The following is a 20760-nucleotide window of genomic DNA, read 5'->3' on the forward strand; positions in this document are numbered from 1 at the left end:
GGTCAGGTTCTGCATTGCATGTTAATGTTCAAATGAGGCAACTTGCTGTGAGTAGCAATGTTACCTAATGGGGCCACCGAGATGCCCTCTTGAGTTCCATGTTCGTCTTGCCATGAATCATTACCAAGGAGGGACTGTGCTGCGGGCAAGTCAGTTCAGGCACCTCCAATACAAGTAGATGAGTCAGAAGAAGTGACTGTACCTGACAGCATGTTATTTGGTGACTGTGCTTTTAGCTTGCTGGGCTGACCAATAAGACAAGGTTATGTTTTAGGAACATACCATCCATGTGAGGTTCAGGAGTCTAAATTACAGCGGAGTAACAGAGACAGCCGATGCACGTGAGGTGTCACGCTCTTTGACAGGTTACCTCTCCTTCGAGTCAAGTACTTGTATGGGCATGTCACCGGGGGGCACTCACCACTAGTGGTGCCTCTTTCTGGCCGTCCTGGGAATTGGCTCTGACCAGTCACTATGCCCTCCTCCATCCTCTTGCTGTCTGCCACGCAAGGGGCTCCCTCTTCATGACTTGGCCCTCCAGCCGAGTCACCATGTGTGTTCTCCCTTCCAGGGGGTGCGTATCAAAGTTCCTCCCTATGAAATGGCAGTCTTCCCTTTACGGCTGGAACCGTGCCACTCCTCCAGTGGCTGGTAGGGGGACCCGGGCCCTCCCTCTACTCTGGTTCCCTGCTCAGGGGCCCTCTCATTGGCAGCCAGTCTGACCTACCCCATACCTTGTGGCTTTTTCCATGAGCCTTGTCTACCTCTCTGCGTTCGCCAGCCCAAACTCCCTGCTCGAGTAACTGTAAGGTACTTGCCTCTAGCCCCAGACACACCTCCCCCAGGGAGTGACTGCAAACCCCTTCCCTGCATACCCCTTTCTGCTGCCAATTTCATGGCTGTATAGCTCCAACCCAGCTCCTTCCTCCTCAGCTGGCCGGCCTCATTCAGTCTGGGGATTGCTTAGCAACCTGACCCCTCAGTTGTGGCTTGTTGGGTTACACAGGGAGTCTGTGGCAGATCCAGGGCTTGAACCTATGTCTTAAAACCAGTCTTCATACCCTTACTGGTTACAGGGGTCTCTTCAAATTCTTGCCAGGCTCCAAAACCAGATCTGCAAGGACAGTCTTGCCTGCAGCCTCCCATTGCTCTTGGTAGAAAACAGAGGGATCAGTGATCCCTGCCAACTCCCAACTCTCCTTGTCAGGCAACACACTGAGCAGAGCAGACGTTATGCACAAGCAAAGAAAGTGTCTGCTTGGGACTTGGCAGCTCCCAGGCCAGCACTATCTCCCTCCCTTGCAGGAGGAAATAGCACACTGCTAGCTCCTGCCATCAATATGCTTATGAGGGCAGGGAGCAGTGGCTTGGCTCCCTATTCAGGGAGCTCACAAACAGAGACTGACTGGTGCTGAGAGTGCCATGGTCGTCATTGCCCATCTAGCCCATGGGACCCCTGCAGAGAGCAGCACCCACACCTCCCTCCCTGACTATTGTCAGTTGCTCCCCACAGGGGACTCTTTCTGACTCAGCAGCACTGATAGGACCAGCTGAAAATCCTAAAATTAAAAGCAGTGCCAGTGGGGAAGTGGGACAGAAAGACAGCCCTGCAACCAGTTCCCACCGCTGAGCTCAGACTGCCATGTCACAAAGGAGCTGGGACTGGACTGAACATCCCCAGATGGAGAGCATGACTGGGGCTGTGAGCATAAAAGCTCCAGGGACTTGGGAGAATGTTTCCAGAGAGCAGCCTTCTGTGGGGCACTTGGGTCACATATGAATGATTCTGGGACAGAGAATATCTGGGTTTGTGCAAATTTATCAAACTACTTTGGCTTACGAGGAAGGATCTAAACATATTAATTTCTACAGCTGCAGTCAATGTATGAAAAGGTCCATGCTATAATGTAGAGTTTATGTGCGGGTTTCCAATATACCAAGAAACCTGCACTGACCTGCAACTGTGAAGGAACCTTAGAGCAAATGTAGTGGTCTGAGTCTGACAGGATTTGTAAATTTAGTGCTGAAGGAAAATATTTTATTTTTCCTGACTCGCATGAGGAGTTCATGTAGAAAGCAGCATTGCCAAAGTTTCTCCAAATCATTAACTTCTATCCAATGGGGAAATTGTAATTTCAATTCCCTTAATTACAGCTTTAAACCATACGCTGTCAACAAATGCCTCAAACGTGACACCATTACACCTGGACCATGAGGTAGTCCCGCTTGGGTGGACAGGAGCAGCCCTGTGCACTCAACAGGCGACAAACAAGGTGAGATGGAATGAGGCAATCCTCAGTGCTGAGGGAGCTAAGAGTGGCTCAGAAAACAGTTTATTTGATTCTCTGAGTAACGAGATTTGGTGTTAGACACCTTGAGAAATACTTGAAACTAGTTGTAATTCAAGAAGCCAAGTCTAAAGAGCATTTATAGCACTGAGCTGAGTTTGGGTTGATTTGTCTGATGTGGTTCTTGTATGTTTTCTTGTGTTCATCTGAGTGATGTGGAGGCCTCTGAATGTAAACAGTTCTTAATTAAGCCTAAAATGAGCTCAGTTCCACAAAATCAAAGACATGCCCAAAAATAGTCTCAGAGATTTAGGGTGACTCAGCTCTGCTGTCCTGTGCATTGTTTCAGCTTCTGGTTTGTTTAATTCTGAAATTTAATGTATAAATCTGAACATGCAGAAACAACAATAGCAGTAAAAACAGAGCTGTGAGAGAGGGACAGGTTGGGAATGTCTCAGCATGAGTAAATTGCCATCTGTACCTCATTTATTAATCCTTAAACTGATCTCAGTGGTCTGAAAGTCATTGATTTTGTCTTTGGACCTTCAAGGTTGAAATGCTTTCAAATAGTCAAAGTTGGCGGAACAGATTTGGTCAGAGATTTTAGTTGTTTTTCTTTCTAGTAGAACATCTCCAAACAGGAGAGTACTTGTGTGCCTTGGATCCATTATTTCCTCATTGGTGGTTTAGGAAAATTCCACATCAGGGTGTTTCAGTTTTGAAACTAATAGTTGTATTTGTTTAAAGTGCCTTTGCCATATGCCCTGTAGTCTGCTTGACAAGAATTGTAGCCACATCATCTAGGGTTTGTGGAGGTAGAATTTAATGCTGTAATGTCATTCCAGTAGAATCCTAGATTTGCACATGCCCCATGTGATCAAGTCCCTTTTTGATACATTATTGGCTTCTGTTTTTAAGGTATTTTTATTACAATGGCAGAAATGTATCAGAATAAGCTCTATATGCAGACATTTTTCTAATCAGAATGGGATATTTATATCCAGTGAGCGGAGTTATGTTTTTACTGTGATGCCAGAAATTAATCTCATGTGACCTAAATCACTGCAGGTCCTGTGTTTACAAAGTAGCTGCCAGCAATTAGACTGTCTTTCCTGTCAAGCAGACAACTATCAAGCTTGAAAAGATCTTCACCATGATAGGAATGTGTTCTGTGTTCAAGGATCTAATTTGCTAATCCTGGTGTTTTCCAGATAAGAGGCAAGGACACAGAGGTATTGTGTCCCCTCTTGCTCATGTCTCAACAGCACAGGTGGAGAGGAGAGAGGTAGATTTTCTGTGCACACTTTCCATATTCTTTCTAAAGATAGTTCTAATGTCATTTTGCCAGTGCTTGTATGCTGCATGTAGGAGACCTATGGCCTAGAACCCATGAATGGGCAGTACTAGTTCCTTATGTGCCTCCTTTTTGTTATTCTGGCTCTGATCCTACAAATTCCATCAACAGTTTTTTTTTTTTTAGTGATAATCAGTCAGTGACAAGTAGCTACCCAGATAAACAAAGCTGTGTTAGTGTTCTCTGCTATTGGAGCAATTGAAAGGTTTTTTATTTGGTTGGCATTACAGTGATAACTTTAACAGAGTGAGGGACTCAGAGGCACAAAAGGAGCAAAGATGAGTTGCATCTTGGGCCTGGCCTTTCTTAGGATAACCCTCCAGTGAATTCATCTCCTTTCGTGCAGGCACTCAGCTACTATGGTGATGAGCGTGGTAGGAAAACTTACTAGACAGAATTATTTTTCTGTGTTCACACTGGTTACAAAACACCAGGGATCCTGATTTCAGTGCATTATCCTCCTCCGGCCCTCCAGATGTTTTAATCTGGTCCTCGAGCTCCCACCGGGAAGCGGAGTCTGGGGCATGCCCCACTCCGCATGGCTCCTGGAAGCAGCGGCACGGTCCCCACTGTGGCTGCTACGCGTAGGGGCAGCCATGGGGCTCTGCATACTGCCCTCACCCCAAGCACCACCCCCACAGCTTCCACTGGCCAGGAACCACAGCCAATGGGAGCTGCAGGGCGTGGCGCCTGCGCGCAGGGCAGCACACAGAGCTGCCTGGCTGAACCTCTGCATAGGAGCCGGAAGCGGGACATGCCGCTGTTTCTGGGAGCTGCTTGAGGTAAGCGCCACCGGGAGCCTGCCCCCTGCCCCCCTCCTGTGTCCCAACCCCCTGCCCCAGACCTGATCCCCCTCCCGCCCTCTGAACCCCTTGGTCCTAGCCTGAAGCACCCTCCTGCACCCCCAACTCCCCAGCCCCACTCCAGAGCCCACACCCCCAGCTGGAGCCCTCACCCCACCCCAACTCCAATTTCATGAGCATTCGTGGCCCGCCATACAATTTCCATACCCAGATGTGGCCCTCGGGCCAAAAAATTTGCCCACCCCTTCTCTGAGCAATAGTCAGCATAGTCACCAGCACTACCCACCCCATCACCACCACCAGGTAAAGTCATGCAGGCCCTTCTTGGGCAAAACACCCACTGTTGAGGAAAGGTTAATCCATGATTCAAAGACGTCCAAATAGTTGCCTGCAAAAATGCACCTGCTAACAGTGCCTGGTAGATGATCTTGCCGAGAAAACCAGGTTGGCACCAGAACTATCTACTGTAGTAGAGAGCCACCTGGCCTGTTTGCTTTAATTGAGAATATAATGCCAGCCTGCTTGTCCTAAGTACAGAAACAGCCCTGGCACGTATGGAGCACTGACTTCCTCATAGACACATGCTAATGACAAGCAATGGGGGACACCAGGCTGCTGTCAGATATTCCAGATCAATACATGATTTGGGTAGAAGGCCCTAAGAAAAGTAACCTGAAGGTGGATGGATCCTCCCTGCTGATTCTTCCTGGGTCCTGAGCCTGGCTGCACAAAGGAGAAGAATCCACTTAATAATATTAAAGAGGTCACTGATGAAAATGTGTCTGAAGCAGTATATGGACAAGGGTGGATGGGAGATGGAATAGGGAGAGAGCATGGTTGTTTGGATATAAACTCTGCAAAATTTTTGATAATTAAAAAGAATATAAAAAATAGTAGCGTTCTGGTGAGTCAAGATTGCTGCTGTTCCTGCAAGGGTGGATGTTTATAGGGGTTTGTCTCCTTCATTACCCACTTGTTTATTTCTGAGCATATCTCAGAGAATCTCTACAACGTGCTCATCTTTAGAATGACTGAAAATGAGGCTGACGTGAGACTAGAGCCAGCTGAGCTCTGTGTATATATGAGGGAGAGTATGATCAAAAGATTATGGTTTTCATCCAAGTTTTAGTCTGGGATTGCTGATACTACAGGTGATAATATCTTTATAAAAATTATAAATCCACAAGGCAGTGCATCATATGATTAGTCCCACTGCTTTCTTACCCCCCAGATGGCAGATGGATGGAAAGTTGGACAGTTGTTATGTGCAGAGATTTATGGGACTGTTGTGGTGGATGTGAGTGTATCACAGCAGAATTAAGGTGGGCCCTGTTACTTTTAATTCAGTTTATAGTTTGGTCTCTTAGTGCACGTTCACTTGCAAAAAATAGGCCCTTTACTTCACTACAGGTGCAATTCCACTGATAACAGCAAGATTGGAAGCTGTAGTGTAGACAGGGCTTTGTCGTCTTTACCACTGCCTTACCTAGCTTTGCTTTGAGCCATGGTTAGGTGACACAGTGGACAAAGGCATGTGCCTTGTTTGCCATAGTACTTGTCCTGTTACTAGTACTGGTGGAACTGCATGGTTCTGAATGTTGGGTCCCCTTCACAGAGCACATGTATCTGTAATTTACTACCTGTGTATGTTGGGAAGCAGATTCTCACAATATGATATAATACATTTTTTTGTATATCACTTTCATACACATGCTGATACACATACTTCTTCAATCCAGCCACAGCTACCCTGGAAGTAAATTCCATCTCATCTTGTTAGTCTGGACTTTCTCCAGCAGGTGGAGTAAGCGCAGCAGTAACTCAGAGGTAGGTGCCCAGTAGCTGCTACTGTATTCCATTTAGACTGCGGTAAAAGAAGCTTCCTTGCCTGGTAAGTCTGATCATCTTACAAACACACCCTTAATATTTTTCTTTTGTTACAATTAAACCATCATAATTTTTCAGGGGGGAAGGATAGCTCACTGGTTTGAGCATTGGCCTGCTTAAACCCAGGTTTGTGAGTTCAATCCTTGATGGGGCCACTTAGGGATCTGGGGCAAAAATCAGTACATGGTCTTGCTAGTGAAGGCAGGGGGCTGGACTCAATGACTTCAAGGTCCCTTCCAGTTCTAGGAGATTGGTATATCTCCAATTATATATATAATGTGACAGATTAAACATTTGAAACTTTAAATTAAAATCTGGTTTCTTAATTGGTTCAGGATTGGGCCCAGCATGTGTAAACAGTACAGGGAGAACAGTTCTTTAAAGTCAGTAGGACTTTTGCTGTTGATTGAGTTGAGAGCTGGCCTACTGGCTTGCCACTATAGATTTACACAGAGCTGTGATGCAATACTGAAATTTTCTTTAGAAAAGCATCATGTTTGAAACCCACCCTCCACCCCTCCATATGTGTAAAGAATTCCAACTTTGCAAACAGAGATATGAAGAAAAGGATAGGCCAAATTTTAGTTTTCCCAACATGAAATGCATCTCAGCACTTACAAGGCTGCCTGGCTGTGACAGTTTGAATGAATTTTATGTATTCAAGATAAATGAAAATAGTTACATGGGACTCAGCACTGTATGTTATATCAGAAAACAGGAGTAAAATTTTGTTAATGTGTGCTCAACATACATCAATGTGTAGTTTTATTTTTACAATTTAATAATATTTAAATGTAATTACAAATTCTACATAATAAACTTCCCCTTACATCTGTTATTTTGTATAAATCTACATACTAGATATGAATAACACCTTGGGTAACAGATTTACGTGAACATTAGAAGGGTAGTCAATTGATTGGTAAAGTCCCAGGATATTTATGTATTTCCCTGTAGTTTATAGAGGCTTTCTGCTTGGTGGTGCTGAATATGTGTGTTTTCAGTGGAATGGTAGATATGGCAATAAGCCTTCCTTAATATGGGCTTTGTTAGTACAGTCAGTAGATATAATTTTTTTGCCTTTGATAGACATCATGTTCTGAACTCTTAACTCAGTACCAGAAGCTGGTCCCAGAGTGCATAATAAAGGGCGAAGCACCTCTCAAGTGTGAGGGGCAGCATGGGAGGAAGCACAAAGGTGCTTGTTTGAAATTTTAACTGAGCAATGGAAGTTGGTACCATGGACTGGTTGGAGGCAAACATTAACAGCTCTACAGCATGTAAAAGATGGTAGGTGGGTAGCTTATGTTTGATGCAATAGAGAAGGGGAAGCCAGTGAAGGGTTGCAAAGAGAGGGGAGATACGGTCAAAGTCATGGTCTAGGAAAATTATCTTTGTAGCAGCACCCTGAATGGATATCAGTGGGGAAAGATTGCATTTGTCAAGGCCAGAGAGAAGGATATTTTAGTGAGACATGAGATGATGAGAGCATGGACAAGAATTTTAGCTGTGCAGATGGACTGCAGAGACTCTAGTTTAGAAAGGTTATGCAGAAAGAATCTGCAAGATTTAGACGTAATCTGGATGTGAGGACCTAGAAGAGAGGTTACGGGTTGAGTGACAGGTAGATGATGATATTGTCTGCAGCGATCAAGAAAGGAGGTAACAGGGAGGACTTGGGGGAGGGGGAGATTAGGAGAAATGTTTTAGCCATGTTGAGTGTATGGGTGAGTGTATGGGTCAGAGACAGAGGCTGAGGTTTTAGTTTGGATAGGAGACAGGTCTGGTGTAGACAGGTCTGTGAGCCGTCAGCACAGAGATGATAGCTGAATTTGTGTTTACAGGTGAGATTACCCAGAGGTAAGCTGTCAAGGGAGAAGAGAAGGGGACCAAGGATAGAGACCTGTGGAATCCCACAGAACACTGGCGGGGGGTGAGAAGAATCTTCAAAGGACACACTGAAGGAGTGATTAGAGAGGAGAAAAACCAGGAGAGGACAGAGTCACGGAAGCTAAGATTTCAAGAAGAAGAGCATGGTTGATTGTGTTGAAGGCAGCTGATGGGTCAGGGAGGATGAGGATGCAGTACTGGTTTTAACTTTAACTAAAAAGAGGTCATTAGTGACTTTGTCAAGGGCAGTTTCATTGGAGTGCAAGAGGCAGAAGCCAAATTTGGAGAGGGTCTAGGATGGAATTTGAGGAGAGGAACTCTGGACAGTGATTGTAGACTGCGTATTCAATGAGCTTAGAGACGACAGAGAAGGGGGTGGTAGTTGGAGAGGCAAGCAGGGGCAAGGTGATTTTTTTAAGATAGGAAAAACTAAAGCACACTTGCATTGTGAAGGGAAAGAACCAGAGGAGAGTGAGAAGTTAAGGAGAAGAGTAAGGGGAGATGAAAGTGAGCACAAGGTAGACCCAAAATGGTTTGGAATGGAGTCACTGGGGCAAGTACAGGCATTAGAGGAGGAGAGCACACAAGAAACTTTGTGCCTGTGATGGGAGGCAAAAGTTGTAAGAAGGGGAGGGCAGGGTGAAGGACATGTCATCTTTTGCCAGTTTCTCCTGGAAGAAATTGGTGAGATCCTGTGTGGAGAGAGAAGTGAAGGAAGGAGAAGGGGAGGGCTTGAGGAGTGAGTCAAAAGTGGTGGAAAGGTGTCTGGGATTGTTAGCGTGGGATCCATTTAAGTTGGAGAAGTAGAGTTGTTTAACAAGTAAGACACCAGAGAATTAATTTGTAAGGGAGGAAGTCAGCCTGATCACAGGGTTTCCGCTAGTTACATCCCACAGTGTGAGAGCAGGAACAGAGGAAGCCAATGTCATGGTGAGTGAGTTATGGGGGCTGGCAGGGTGGACCTTATGATGGAAGAGGAGCAAAAGTGATGTGGGTGGAGGAGAATGAAGGCCTGAGAAAATCAACAACCATATCAGTGGAAGAAAAGGAAGAGAGGAGAGGGCTGCGAGCAGAGAAGTCCTTAGTGCTGATGGATTGGAAGTCACAGAAAAGCTGGATCAGGGTGAGCACTGATAAAGCACTGCTCAAAGAGACCAGGTGACCAGAGAGGGAGAACTCAGCAACAGAGAGATCAAAGAGAGTGTGCTTGGTGAAGACCAAGTCAAGAGAATTACTCATTTCTGAGTTGGAGGGTTGAACAAGACTACAGTCAAATGTTGAGGGCAGGGCAGGGCATGGTGGACTAAGGAACTGGATAGATCAATATGGGAATTGAAATGAGGATGTTGAAAAAGGAAAAAAAAACTCCTAAGAGTAATTAGTGTTATTCACCATTCCTGCTAACGGTGTTTGTTATTACTATGTTTATTATTAAGGAGAGATTTTTATAAACTGCCTTAAAACCAATCCCTATTGAGAGAGTTTCTTACACTGAGTGAGGCTTTGGAAGTCTGCAGTTACTCAGTATAATGTTTATATGTGTTTGATGTGCCTGGTCAGTTAACTGTGCTACCATGCAGGAAGATGACCTGGAGATGGTGCAAGAAACTGGACTATTCTGTGGAAATCCTTATGGAACGAGATCGGTATTTACACCTGCCTGTCTCACACAGCTGCAGAAATGCAATCTCTGCCAGTCCCTGGGTAATGTTTCTGTGAGCAGGAAGCCAGGCTGTGCTGATGAGATCCAGCAGGTGGAGCAGCTGAGCCTTCCACGTCAGCTCACGCAAGACTAGTTCCCCAAACCGGTTCTAACAGGGCTCTGCCCCTTCCCACAAGCCTTACTTGCACTTTAAATCTGCTGCCATTGACACTTTTCTATATCTTGTTTTCAGCATGTTTGGTATCTACAAAGGCTTAGTCAGTGGATTCAGACTGGAACCCAGTACAATGCTGCTCCTCTCTCCCACCCCTTTCAGGGTCCTTTCTCTCTCTCTGAACTGTGCCAACTCCCTGGTTCCATACCCAAAACTGTATCACAGATACATCGGAAGGCAGGTCTGAAATAGTGAATACATATGGTACAAGCCTCAAATGACCCCAAATCAGTAAACTAAGAACTAGTAACGACAACTGTAGCATGCTTTACTTAGGAAGGGTATGTAATCTCACACACATACAGAATAGGGAAAATGGGATGACTGAGGAGGGTGTAAGGGTTATTGCCAATGATAAATTCAGTAAGAGACAATGAGGTGAAGCTGCAGCAAAGGTGACATGAAGGCTGTATGTGACTATAGCAATAGGAGTCTCCTGAGCAAAAGGAAGGCTGACAGACTGGCTCACTTGGCAGCCCTGAAGTTGAATAATGACTTCAGTTTGGACTCCACAATTTAAAAAGATCAGAAGATGTTCAGGAGAGTTGAGAGGGGAGTGTTGCCAAATCTATTGATTATGTTTTAATTATACTGATTACTTTGAATCCCCAATTAACACTGAAATTCTTGCCCCAAGACCAGGCTCACTAGTATTGGAATTACTGCTCAGTTGGATGCTCTGATGTGCATGACAATCACACCACCACTCACACTGAAAGAAGACTTTGGAGTTGTAAAATCTTTATTTTCATGACGATTAGTCCTATAAGTAAACCAATCCAAGTAAGGTGAAGTAATACAGTCCTGTAATTATGTCCAGCACTATTACATATGTATACTCCCTCTATCCTTGGGGAGGACTCAAAAGGTTGAGGCAGATCCTAGTCTGGCTCCAGCATGCCAGTGGAGAACTCCTATGGCTTAACCCATGACCGGATATTTGATAGGCCTCATATATATGTATAAGCCAATTCTTCTCATACATATGTATAAGCATCTCCTCCCTCCTTTACCACATCTCAACTTCTTCACCCTCATAATGTTGGAGTGTTCTTATTCTATAGGTTATTATATTAATTAGTTTGGGCTCATTAGCATATATATCAATTGGTTACTATGGCTATGTGCAGTTGGACATCTGATGTTTTCTTCCAAAAATACCCTAAACTGGTACCAACTGACTTCTTGCCATCAGCTGTCAGCAATTTTATGCGTAATCTCAGCATTTTGAATATTGCAAAACAAACATCAAGTTTTATGCCATTTTATGACTTAAGGTCACTGCTAGTTTATTTACTTGTGCTAACTCTATTAAGCAACTTCTAAGACTGTTGGGCCTTGCCCAATCTAAGTGCTTAAGCTGATCTGTGTAGGCCTAGACCTATCAATCTCTTGCATTTCTCCAATATCTTCCTATCCTGTATCTTATCATTGTTACATGGGCTACAGGGCCAAGGGAAATGCCCCAAAGTTTGGAAAATGAGACCAGTCATAAATGGCCATGAATATGGGCCAAGGTCAGTCCATCAAAGAGTAGAGTACTGGGAAAAGCGGGAGGCCTACAGGTAGGGGAAAGGATGTTACAGAAAGGAAAGGGGGTGGTAGTTCTCATTAGTGACTCAGGATGGGATGGAGAAGGCTACAGGAGACAACAGTGAAATAGTAGTGACATTTTTGTGACTATAAGAACAATAAAGCAATGGAGTGAGCTTTCAAGGGGGCCCAGATACCTCACAGTTTTGGGTACCTAGATCCTGTAGTAACAGGAAATTAGCTACATCCTGGCAAGGAATGCCTGGGTACTCCATGCCCTGGCAATGGGTGCATGGAAGGGCCCAGGCGATGGGGATGCTGGGATGGGCCCAGGCAATGGGTGGCACTGGGTGACAGGCCCAGGAGATGGCGCACCAGGCAATGGGGGCGAGTAGCCTGGGCAATGAGGGCGAGGGTCCCAGGTGATGGTGCACCAGGCAGTGGGGGCAATAGTGCAGTGGGGGTGAGGGGACCAGGCGAGGGGTGCAGCGGGCAGTGGGGGTGATGATGCCGTGGGGGCGAGGGGCCCAGGCGATGGGTGCAGTGAGCGATGGGGACAACGGGGCAAAGGACCCGGTCGATGGGTGCAGTGGGGGCGATGGTGAGGTGGGACGAGGAGCCTGAGCGATGGGTGCAGTGGGGGCGATGGTACACCGGGGGCGAGGGGCCCGTGCGCTGGGTGCAGCGGGCAGTGGGGTGATGATGCAGTGGGGCGAGGCCCAGGCGATGGGTGCAGCGGGCGATGGTGGGGACCGGGAGCGAGGGGCTCAGCGGGCAGTGGGGGCGATGGTGCAGTGGGGGCGAGGGGCCCGTGCGATGGGTGCAGCGGGCAGTGGGGGCGAGGGGCGCAGGCGATGGGTGCAGTGGGGGCGATGGTACACCGGGGGCGAGGGGCTCAGCGGGCAGTGGGGGCGATGGTGCAGTGGGGGCGAGGGGCCCGTGCGATGGGTGCAGTGGGGGCGATGGTGAGGTGGGACGAGGGGCCTGAGCGATGGGTGCAGTGGGGGCGATGGTACACCGGGGGCGAGGGGCCCAGGCGAGGGGCTCAGCGGGCAGTGGGGGCGATGGTGCAGTGGGGGCGAGGGGCCCGTGCGATGGGTGCAGCGGGCAGTGGGGGCGATGGTGCCGTGGGGGCACGGGGCCCGTGCGAGGGGTGCAGCGGGCAGAGCAGGCGGGGATGCAGCGGACACCAGGGGCGAGGGGCTCAGCGGGCAGCGGGGGCGATGGTGCCCCGAGGGTGAGGGGCAGAGCGGGCGGGGGGCGCAGCTTGCGCAGTGGGGGTGATGGGGGCGGGGGGCGCAGCAACCCCTCACGCTCCGCTTCGGGACCTCAGCGGCGGTGCGGCCTCGAGGCCGCCCCCTCCCATGCCGGGTGGGCGCTGATTGGCCGCCGCCTGTTTCCAGCCCCTTCGCAACCAATCACCTGCCGCCGCTGTTTTGTCTAAGGAGCCGAATAAAAAACACCGGGTGGAACCGGAGCGAGCGAGAGCGGAGCGCGCGCTGGGCGGGTGAGCCGGGGCCGGGGAGACGCTGAGGGGAGCGGGGCGCACGGAGTGGGGGAGCTGATGGAGACGGGGGAGCAGGGGGTACCCGGAGGGGGGAGTTGGGGGCAGTCTGGGGAGGGGACTGATGGAGAGGAGGGGTACCGGAGAGGGGTTGGGGTACCTGGAGGGGGAGTTGGGGGCAGTCTGAGGGAGGGGACTGATGGAGAGGAGAGGGTACCCGGAGAGGGGTTGGGGTACCCGGAGGGGGGAGTTGGGGGCACTCTGGGGGAGGGGACTGATGGAGAGGAGGGGTACCCGGAGGGGGGGGTTGGGGTACCCGGAGGGGTTGGGGCACTCTGGGGAGGACTGATGGAGAGGGGTTGGGGTACCCGGAGGGGGAGTTGGGGGCACTCTGGGGAGGGGACTGATGGAGAGGAGGGGTACCTGGAGAGGGGTTGGGGTACCCGGAGGGGGAGTTGGCACTCTGGGAAGGGGACTGATGGAGAGGAGGGGGTACCCGGAGGGGGTTGGGGTACCCGGAGGGGGTTGGGGCACTCTGGGGAGGGGACTGATGGAGAGGGGTTGGGGTACCCGGAGGGGGGAGTTGGGGGCACTCTGGGGGAGGGGACTGATGGAGAGGAGGGGGTAACTGGAGGGGGAAGTGGTGGGAGGGGGGGACTGATGGAGAAGGGGGAGCAGGGAGTGCTGAGGTTTGGAAGCATATTCTGGAGCCAAGTCAGGGCTGTGTATGGGGGAAGCTGGGGGGCTCTGTGTCAGACCCTGGGATTCCCAATGTGGGGGTCAGTCCCTGCATATTCTGTGGCTGGCATGGTTGCCCTGGCGCCTGTTCTTCCCTCTCTTTTCAGTGCTGTGGCCAGTTCAGACTGGTTTTGGCTGTTGTGGGGGGTGAAGAAGCATCATGGTAGCACATGTGGATGGGGCAGGACTGCCCCTTGTGCCGGGTGACATGGGGGTTCTGTGAGTGGGGAAGTACATGTGGTGGCCAGGGGTTGTGTTCTGCCTCTCGTTGTGGCATTAGGGGTGAGACCTACTCCACACTCATGGCTCTAGCTTCTTAGTAAATTGGGTCAGACCCTCCATGCTGGGGGTGAGCCAGGAGGAAGGGACCTTATAAGTTGGGACTTGCTCTAGATCCAGTAATCACAGGCAGCCCTGGTGTTCCTGACTTTTCCTCATGGCCTTCTCTCCCTCATCATAATTAAAGTGGAGTCTTCTCTGAAAAGTGCCTAATAATAATAATAGGAGATATACCAATCTCCTAGAACTGGAAGGGACCTTGAAAGGTCATCAAGTCCAGCCCCCTGCCTTCACTAGCAGGACCAAGTACTGATTTTTGCCCCAGATCCCTAAGTGGCCCCCTCAAGGATTAAACTCACAACCCTGGGTTTAGCAGGCCAATGCTCAAACCACTGAGCTATCCCTCTCCCTTATAGGGGTGGCTTCTTCAAATGGGGCTATGAGTCTCATCTAGACCAGTGGCCCTCAACCAGAGGTACTTATACTCCCTGGGGGTATGTAGAGGTCTTCCAGGGGGTAGGTCAATTAATCTTATTTGTCAAGTTTACAACAGACTCTAGAGCCCTGCAGGACCCACTGCCATAACAGTGGGAGAAGGATAAAAATTCAACAAACAATGTGGGTGTGGATACTGCAGGGTGGGACAGGCACAGGATTTAAAAAATAGCCCTCCTGTGCTGCAAACAACATGAACACCCTGGCCAAAAGCCACCACTCTCCAGCTGCTCAGCTCTGAAGGTGGCGCTACTGCCAGCAGCGGTGGTATGGTATTGCCACCCTTACTTCTGTGCTGCTGCTGGTGGCACTGCCTTCAGAGCTGGGCAGCCGGAGAGGTTTTTATGTGAGGTGGAACTTGGGATACGAAAGACAAATCAGATTGCAAAAGAGGCACAGTAGTCTGGAAATGTTGAGAACCACTGATCTAGCCAGACCAACAAATCTTCCCACAGATATTTGAGGTAGAGACCCTGAGCCTAGGAACTGAAATAAAGTCCAGGTTTTCCAAAATGGCCACTGATTTTGGAGTTCCAAAGTTCTTGAAAACCAGGCCCAGACTGTCTCAAATAGGGAAGCCAAAATCAGTGGCTGCTTCTAAAACACCACTTTCACAGTTGCTCTTCAGAGCAGATCTGCACTCCAGTGTAGGGGGAATCCATCATTTGCTCAAGCTTGATGGACGCAAAATGATCAAGAATGGCTGAGACGCAACAGGTATAGATAACCATATCGGCGCCCTTGCAGGGGCCCAAACCTCTCCTGCCTTCAGTGCTGCAGATAAACTGATATGTTGGATGATTCTCCATTCTGCAAGCTGCTGTATTTCTTATTGGAGCCACCTTAAAAAGGTCTGCCTTGTCCTCTCTCTCCATCTCGCTACAGGTGTCGGCAGGGCACTGGGGTTGCCATAAAAATGGGCTCTGAGCAGGCAGTGGGAGACATCTCCTACTGTGGTTTCACCCAGGCTGTGCTTTCATACCTGCTGTTCAGTATATGCAGCAGAGAGACCATAATAAGGCCAGGTTCAAGTCAACCTGTGCTCCCTTCCCTCCTGGACTGCTTGACATTGACTCTTCAAATTTCATTCTGCAGAGCTTAGTTTTACACCCCAATGGCTTCTATTTTGTGTGTAGTTTTGCACATCTGTCAGAGCAGATATCTGTACTTGAATTATGTTCCATGTAGCACCTACCTGCAAGTAGCAACAACGAATATCTAATTCTATAAATACTGACACATGGGGATGAACTTAAGAGTCCTGTTTTCCATTTGTTACAGGTTTAGATTCTAGAGAAATAAGTCCTCCCGTGTTGCAATGGCTCCCACACTTGCTACTGCGCATCGGCGGCGCTGGTGGATGGCATGCACGGCTGTTGTAGAGAATCTTCTCTTCTCTGCTGTTCTTCTGGGCTGGGCATCACTGCTCATCATGCTGAAATCCGAAGGATTTTACTCCTACCTCTGTCATGAACCAGGTAAGGAAGAAGTCTGGGGGCTGTTCACATGAATTCAGCTGAGTCTGTTGTTCTGGAGATTTGACAGTGTTGTATGTCAGGGCTGGGACGTGGCAAAGCAGCTCGCAGTCTGTATGTGCTGGTGTGAAGAGCGCCTACGTGATTAGGGTTGATGCACTGATCAGACCTGGAGGAATGCATTCTCCCTCCCTAGATTCTCTTGGAGACTTGCTGACATAACACTTGTATATAACATCCTTGGTGTGTCATGTGCTTTGCAGTGAGAGTGAAGATTGGGCCTTGTCCTGAGGATCTTACAGTCTAGGCAAACACAAGACTCCTAAGCCTTCCTTTACTGTGTTTCCTCTACCTTGCCTCTCTAGCTGGGGTCTTGCTGATCTTTCAAAGAGAACATTCTGATATGCTGTTTGATTGGAGTTTATGGAAAGAGGTGGGTGTGGGGAAAGTGTGACAAAACAGGGAAGATGTTCTAGGTGCACAAGAGATGCTCAGGGCTGCTCGTGGTATGAGACAAAAGGGGATGGAGGAAAGCAGAGCCAGTGGGGGTGCAGCACATGAGCAGGAGAGTCTGGGGAAAAGTCATTGGGCCCACCTTTAACTCCACCCTCTCTTGCCCACACATCCAGGCTTTGGCCAAATCCTGCTACTTCTCCCTCCATGATGTTTCTGAGATCTGTCCTATTTCTTTCTGTCCAGCTAGTAGGAACATTCATCTAGACCACCTCCGCCTCTCCCCACAGTTACTGTAACCTCTCAACACTGGTCTCCCTGGGTGCATCTACACAGCCCATGACAGTGAGTCTTAGAGTCCTGGTCGATGGGTTTGGGTTACCGTGCTAAAAATAGCTGTGTAGACATTGTGGCTCGACTCTTAAGATCACCCCGCTCCCTAGGCTTCAGAGCCGGAGCTCCAGCCCAAGCTGCAACCTCTACACAGCTATTTTTAGCGTGTCAGCCCGAGCCCCACAAGCTTGAGTCTGTCAACCTGGGCTCTGAGACTTTCTGCTGTCGGCTGCCACTCACTGTGTTCATGTATCCCAAAATGCTGATGCCACCCCCTACAGTCCGTTCAGAATGCTGCTACTGAGACCATTTTCCTTACCCATCACTCTGACCATTTTGTACACACACCTTTGATCCTTCTACTGGCTCCCCCTGCTTCACTGCATCAAGTTCATGTCTGTTATCCTCACCTCTGAGTACTTCACAATTTTGCTTGCTGCTACTTCTCTCTTGTCTTGTATAGCATCATCTGCTCCGCCAGGAGTGCCAATCTCTGGTGAAGGGAAGTGATGAGCCAAGAACTACCCTGTGACTGCCTCTGTTCTATGGGGAGGATGCTAGCTGGATTATCACTTGTGATGGCAGAGTATGGGAGATGGGATTGGGAGTGGAGAGGAGAGGTGCACCTAGTCTGAGCAAAGAGGGGTTTGTGAGCTGAGGATCAGCAGAGGGAATGGGAGGACGACCTTCCCTTGGAGAGTTCTCTTCTGAGAAACTTGACAAGATCTGGGCTGAAAGAGAAATGGGCGAAGGAGGTGGCACAAGTTTTGAGGAGCAGCAGTGCTGTGATGGGGGTTGTAGATGTGTGGAGCCAGTCAGGGAGGGGAGAGTTGATGAGGCAAATGGCAGAACTGAAAGAGGAAAGAACAAACTTTTAGTGCAGCAAGTTGAGCAGCATCTCTGGAGTCGTGATTGGCCATGCATGAGTCAGGGAAGCTGATGTAGGGAAGAGTCAGGGCTGGGGGTTGTTGGGATGGATGGAGTAGTGAGGGGGGGGAGAAGAGAGGTGGTGGAGGTGAGTACGGAGAGGAGAGAGTCTCTATCAGGATCGGGGCTGAGAGCAGCAGAGAAGTCTGAGCTGGTTGACTGGTGGCTGTGGAAGGAATATGGTCCGGGGGGAGTGAACAAAACTTAGGGAAGAGGTGACTGAGAGTAGATGGATTAAGGACTCTCCTGTCCTAAACTAGCAACATACAGCAATGTTGCACCCTAAACATCTGCCTCTTTCACCCTAGCTTGGCTGCACTACAGTGCTGGCTAAGTATTTCGTTTCACGTACTATATACATTATGATTGTAGAATGCTGCAAGATGTCCTAGTCTTACAGTTTTGTATGTTGCATTTTTCTTGCCATCTAGTCTAAAATTTATAACCATTAATAACCTCTGTAACTGTGCGGATTAAGAGAACAAAGGTAGTAAAATACCATCCTGCATGACGATCTGATTACTTGTGGTGGGTGGGAAGGAATTGGCATGCACAGTTGGTTAGGCTCATTAAGAATAGCTTGACTGACTTCTTTTGGAGTATCTAGCATTTGCCAGTTCAAGAGGCAGGGTACTGATCTAGCCCATGGTCTGATCCATCACATCCAATACTTAAACTGTTTCAGTCAGGGCCATAACGTGTATCTCCCTCTTCCATGTGCTGTTAGGTGGTTATCACAGTTGTGTGATAGTATGGGATGCTGTGCGAATAAATCTCTGTTTATTCATGCTTCTCACCCCAGCTGTTGCTTATCTGGGATATTTATGTTCCTACCTCCATTTGTTAGGTGACACCACTAAGGGTGTGTCTACACTACAATTAAATACCCATGGCTGGCTTGTGTCAGCTGACTCAGATTTGCAGGACTAGAGCTATGAGGCTGTTTAATTGCATTCAGGCTCCTTCAGCTGACATGGGCCGGCTGTGGGTGTTTAGTTGTGGTGTAGACAGGAGCCCTTTTGTTATTTACAGAGGGATAGCTCAGTGGTTTGAGCATTGGCCTGTTAAACCCAGGGTTGTGAGTTCAGTTCTTGAGGGGGCCACTTAGGGATCTGGGGCAAAAATCTGTGTGGGGATTGGTCCTGCTTTGAGCAGGGGGTTGGAGTAGATGACCTCCTGAGGTCCCTTCCAACTCTGACATTCTGTGTTTTCTATGGTACTTCCCTGTGCACAAGGTATAAATAATTGATTGCCAATTAGATAGCCATTCACCTTTTTTAAATCCACCATCCAGTTCTTCTAAGCTTCCTGGGTTGAGTTAACTATTCTAGAAAATTCCATTTTATACGATTGTGAAAGACAGCAGGTGGTATTGCAAGTATTCTCTCAGCTGTCTGTGCTGGTGAGTTGAGGCTCAGCAGATCTACATAGAATAACCTAGTTAACTTCTCGAGTTCCACCTCTTTAAACAGAAACATCGGATTTTTATCCTTTCCCCTGCATAGGCTCCTCACCAGCTGGAGCTGGGATGGGATGTACTTTGGTTTTGTAATTCATGCAGTCTAAACTCTTCCACAAGAATAGCCACTCTCCAACCCTTCCCCAAATTAGCCAGGACCCAACTTTATTGTGAGCCCCAAGTAATCCTTTTTGATTGTGGTGTGTTTTGTTTTGTTGTTTTTTTTTTTGCCATCTTCTGCCCATCCTGCCCTTCCTCCCCCCCCAACTCCTCCCAGCTCAGTGATATTCTAACATACTTTCTGTCCTGACAGTTTTCCGTACCATAGAAATTGCCAGACCAGTTTAAAACAATGGTCCACCTAGTTGTGTCTCCAAGAGTGGCCAATGCCAGATGTTTCAGAGGAAGGTATTAAACCTCCATCCTGGTCAATGATGAAATAGCTTGCTCACAGGGGAAGTTTTTTTTCCTCACCTTGTCAGTAGTTAACTCCTGCCTCAGTGTATAAGCCATATCTTATACACTGCCATAACTACTATCTAATATAACTAGATGTTCTCTTTATCTGTGTAAATGTCTAATCCATTTAGAATTCTGCTAAATTCTTGGCCTCAATATCGCGGCAGTGAGTTCCATAGACCAGTTATGATCCGTGTTCTCTCTCCCTCTCCCCACCCTCTTCTGTCGTAGGAATTCTTTATTCTGATGCCTATAATCACAACTGCTAAATGCGGGGAAAGATGTATAAGCTCAAAGGCAAGTAGGTTCCCAAAGATCTTGTTTGGTTTTTGGTCACTCTGAGACTCCCTTATAATTTTCCTTCAGTTTCCCTGTGTGATGGGACCTGTGCTACAGTGATGGATACTGTTATAAGAGCCTCAGTAGATAGGCAGATGAGAGAGGTGGGCTGAATTCTAGTCTAAGCTCATTGATTGATTTAACTGGAGTTATGCAGTGTAGGTGACCCCTTTCCCCAGCACTACCCAGTAATATTTATAACCAGTAGCCCTTACCAGGATAGTTAGAGATAAATAGGAGAGGGATTTCCAGCTAAAGATTGGCAGGGGAATGAAATTTTATAACTTTTAACCTTTGAACATTTGTCATTCAGACTCTGCTGCTCACACTATTGCATAGAAAATTTCCTAATTAGTTAAAGATTACTAGCAGGGCTTTCCCTCTCGTCAGCAAAACCTGTTCCCTGTGATCCCTTCAGACTGAAAGAGAGTTAGACATTGTCCCCTTTGCAGCCTCGTTTCTGGAGATTTCAACATCAGTCCTGAAAGGGGCTGTAATTCAGAAAAAGGCTGGTGTTTTTCATAGCAGAAATCCTTCCAGCTATGTTATGGATCTCCATCCAGATGCTCTGCCAAGGGCGAGACTACGGATTCTTGGTAGCCTTATTTAAAGGAAAATGGGGAGGAATTCCTGAAAAAGTAAGAGAATCAAAGTAACAAACTATTTA

General features: G+C 48.1%; 1 protein-coding gene across 3 annotated transcripts in view; it reads left to right on the forward strand.

Annotated features, from left to right (window-relative positions):
* The first annotated feature begins 4615 nt into the window (after positions 1-4615).
* Positions 4616-20760, forward strand: part of SLC43A2 (solute carrier family 43 member 2) — a 58517-nt gene continuing 42372 nt past the window's right edge. The window contains exons 1-2 of one of the 3 annotated variants that reach the window (XM_039507448.1): positions 4616-6272; positions 15930-16126. In XM_039507448.1, the coding sequence (XP_039363382.1) occupies positions 15967-16126 (160 nt within the window). In that variant the 5' untranslated portion in view covers positions 4616-6272; positions 15930-15966. Of the gene's footprint in view, positions 6273-13050; positions 13140-15929; positions 16127-20760 lie in introns of those variants that run through there. The other 2 variants (XM_039507449.1, XM_039507450.1) reach the window with 2 other exon arrangements.

This window comes from Mauremys reevesii, linkage group 20, assembly GCF_016161935.1.
Source record: "Mauremys reevesii isolate NIE-2019 linkage group 20, ASM1616193v1, whole genome shotgun sequence".
Lineage (NCBI taxonomy): Eukaryota > Metazoa > Chordata > Testudines > Geoemydidae > Mauremys > Mauremys reevesii.